At 40.4% G+C, this 2,785-nt stretch overlaps 1 protein-coding gene across 1 annotated transcript in view; it reads left to right on the forward strand.

The window, feature by feature from the left end:
• Window positions 1-2,785, forward strand: part of cd58 (CD58 molecule) — a gene marked incomplete at its 3' end in the record, with an annotated part of 16,420 nt that overhangs the window by 475 nt on the left and 13,160 nt on the right. Inside the window, exons 4-5 of the mRNA XM_015404524.1 lie at window positions 1-125; window positions 206-293. Coding sequence (XP_015260010.1) covers window positions 123-125; window positions 206-293 — 91 coding nt within the window. The remainder of the gene's footprint in view (window positions 126-205; window positions 294-2,785) is intronic.

Genomic DNA, 2,785 nt, shown 5'->3' on the forward strand with positions numbered 1-2,785 from the left:
ATGAGAAGGATGCCTGGAGTCTCACCTGTGAAGCCCAAGTCACTGCTGACTTTGGACCTGTGACGTATAAATGGAAAACAGGTGACACAGAGTTGTCCACCGACAAGGAGCTGCTGATAACAATGGTATGAGGATGAGAAACCCTGGAAGAACTCAGTAGAACCTTCATAGTTTGGTTTAGAGCTGTTTTCTATTTATTTCTCAGGAAAATAAGGAAAGCTCCTTTTTCTGTGAGTTGGTAAACCCTGTCAGCAGCAGCTCCAGTGAAACAGTGGAAAACCCCTTTATCAGAGGTGAGAGGAAAACATTTCCATCTATTCTTTACTCTTTTCCACCTTCAAAGATCATACTAACAACAAATTCATAATGGGATTATCAGTACTGTTAAAAAAATATTCACCTCCTAATATTTTGAATCAGCAAAGCAGCCCACACCACCACACTACCACCACCATGTTTGATTGTCAGCATGATAGTCTGTGTCTGAAATGCTGATGTAAAATGATGCTCATCTTCTTAAGAGGTCAACTTTGTCTCTTCAGTCCATAGAAACCTTTTTCCACAGTTTTAGATAATTTATAGTAAATGTGTAAGGGGTCCATGGAGGCCATTTGAGTTAAGTTAATGTGTTATTTTTTAGATCATGACCTCTGACCTTGTTTTAACTACAGTTAAACCCACAGAGGTTTAAATTGTGTCCCCCAACCCTTTATGCACCACAGACCGGTCTAAAGTCAGGCAAAACTTTCACAAACAGGTCTGTAACTGTAGAACTCCATGGTTGCTATGGTAACATCAAACATACATTTAAATAAGCCACCACAAAAAAAACAAAGTGCTTGGAAACAGCCTGATAACTACTCACAATAGCAGTCAATCAGTGGGAGCTCTGAGCTTTTTGTTACAACACCAAAGTTGGATTTTACAGCAGGACGTATCATATGACTTACAGTGTTTTGGGCGTCATACATCAATAGAGAGTCATAGATTGAAATAACAGAGTGAATCCTGTCATTTTTAAAATTAAAACACCATTTGGACTTGAAAAGTAAATCTGTCTGAATGAATGAAAGTTATTTATACTTTTTGTGTGGCCCCGTACCACATGACACACGGACCGGTACAGTGCCGGGGCCCAGTCCCAAGGGTTTGGGATCATTGGTTTAGATGATGTTCGGGGGTTTCTCTGTTACCTCCTGGATGATCCATTGATTCTCTCTTGGAAAAACTCTGGTTGTTTGGCCTCTAATCTAAAGGTTCTCCACTGTTCCATCTGTTTTCTATCTGTGGACGTCTCGAACTGTGTCTCTCTGAGACAAAAAGCTAGAAATGTCTTTGGTACCATTTCCACACAGATACATGTCGATGTCTTGGCTTCTCATCTGTTTCCCCATTTATTTTTAGTGGGTCATTAGCGGGCCATTCCTACACATCGCTATGCTTAGATCTAAGGCTGTCACATTTTGGTTGGTTTGAGGACCTAAATACAGAGGCAGAGAGGCTGAGGAGATTTCTTGCAGTTTAATTAATGAAAACAGTCAACAAAGGCAGGAATCCAAAAATCCAACTTAAAATGTAAAGCAAACCAGAACCATGGAGACATCAGGGGAAACCGAACACGAGGAGCCAGGGAGAGACAAGGTAGGAAGAAAACAGCATTCAGAAATCAGCAACGGCAAGGAACCAACAAGGAGGAGAGTATAAATAGCTGACTGAGGCAAAGGCAGGGCTAACAAGCGGATAAGGAGCAGGTGTGACTGGAGACAACTAGGAAGCCAAGGGGAAAGAAACACACACAAGAGGGCAACAGAGGACAAAAACAGAAAAACCAGAGAACTAACATAAATCTAGAAACTACAACAAAATATGAATTAAACCAATAAAACTAGAAAACATGGAGCAAAGTAAAGCACAACAGAACCAAGACCATGACAAAGGCATTAAGATCTTAGGCACGTTTGAGGTTATCTTCCTGTTTAAAGGTGAATATCCAGCTCAGTGTCAAAGTATATGAAGTCTGAAATGTTTACACCTTCTGATCAGCCTCCCTGTTCCTGCTAAGGTGAAGCTTCCACTGAGCATGATGCTGCCACCACTGTGGTTTAAAAGTCATAGACTTTGAACAGTTTCTAGCTTTAATGAATAACTTTTTTATTTCATGGAATCCAGGGTCAACAGTCGCTGCAGCGGTTGTGATTGCTGTCCTGATTGTAGCTGGGATTGGAGTTGCTTCCTTTTTTATGTACAAAAAAGGTGAGGCTGCTCAAAAAACATCACAAGTTTTCTATTAACCTTTGAGTCTTTGAGACAAAGTGTTTCTGTCTGGAAGTGTGGTGGTTTGTTAAGGGACCCAAATGCAGAGACAGAGGCTGCTGAATTATTAATCCAGTAGTAAAGAGGCAATCAGCACAGTAACCAGAACAGGGAGTCACATGAGAGCATTTTACAGGAGGTAATGAAGACTAACCCGCAATGAGCAACTGCAGAGGAGGAGTATGGTCCAGCCCCAATACCCACACTAAACCCTAAGCCCTCTATGAAGTTTGCACACAAAGGAAGTTGACAAAAAGGGTGCAAAATCTGGAGGATCGGAATAATAATTGTGCCCCACCTTACAGCACAGACATAAAAAATGAGAGAACCAAAACCTTTTGCAATGTTACTGCTAAAGGTGATTTTAAAAATTACATTTTGATAATTAAAGCTGAAAATGAGTGTTTTATTCAGCACTTTTTAACCCAATTTGTCCAATAAATAAGTAAAATTCAGACAAAAGTATTAGCTG

Source organism: Cyprinodon variegatus, unplaced genomic scaffold (genome assembly GCF_000732505.1).
Source record: "Cyprinodon variegatus isolate N-32 unplaced genomic scaffold, C_variegatus-1.0 Scaffold1774, whole genome shotgun sequence".
Taxonomy (NCBI): Eukaryota; Metazoa; Chordata; class Actinopteri; order Cyprinodontiformes; family Cyprinodontidae; genus Cyprinodon; species Cyprinodon variegatus.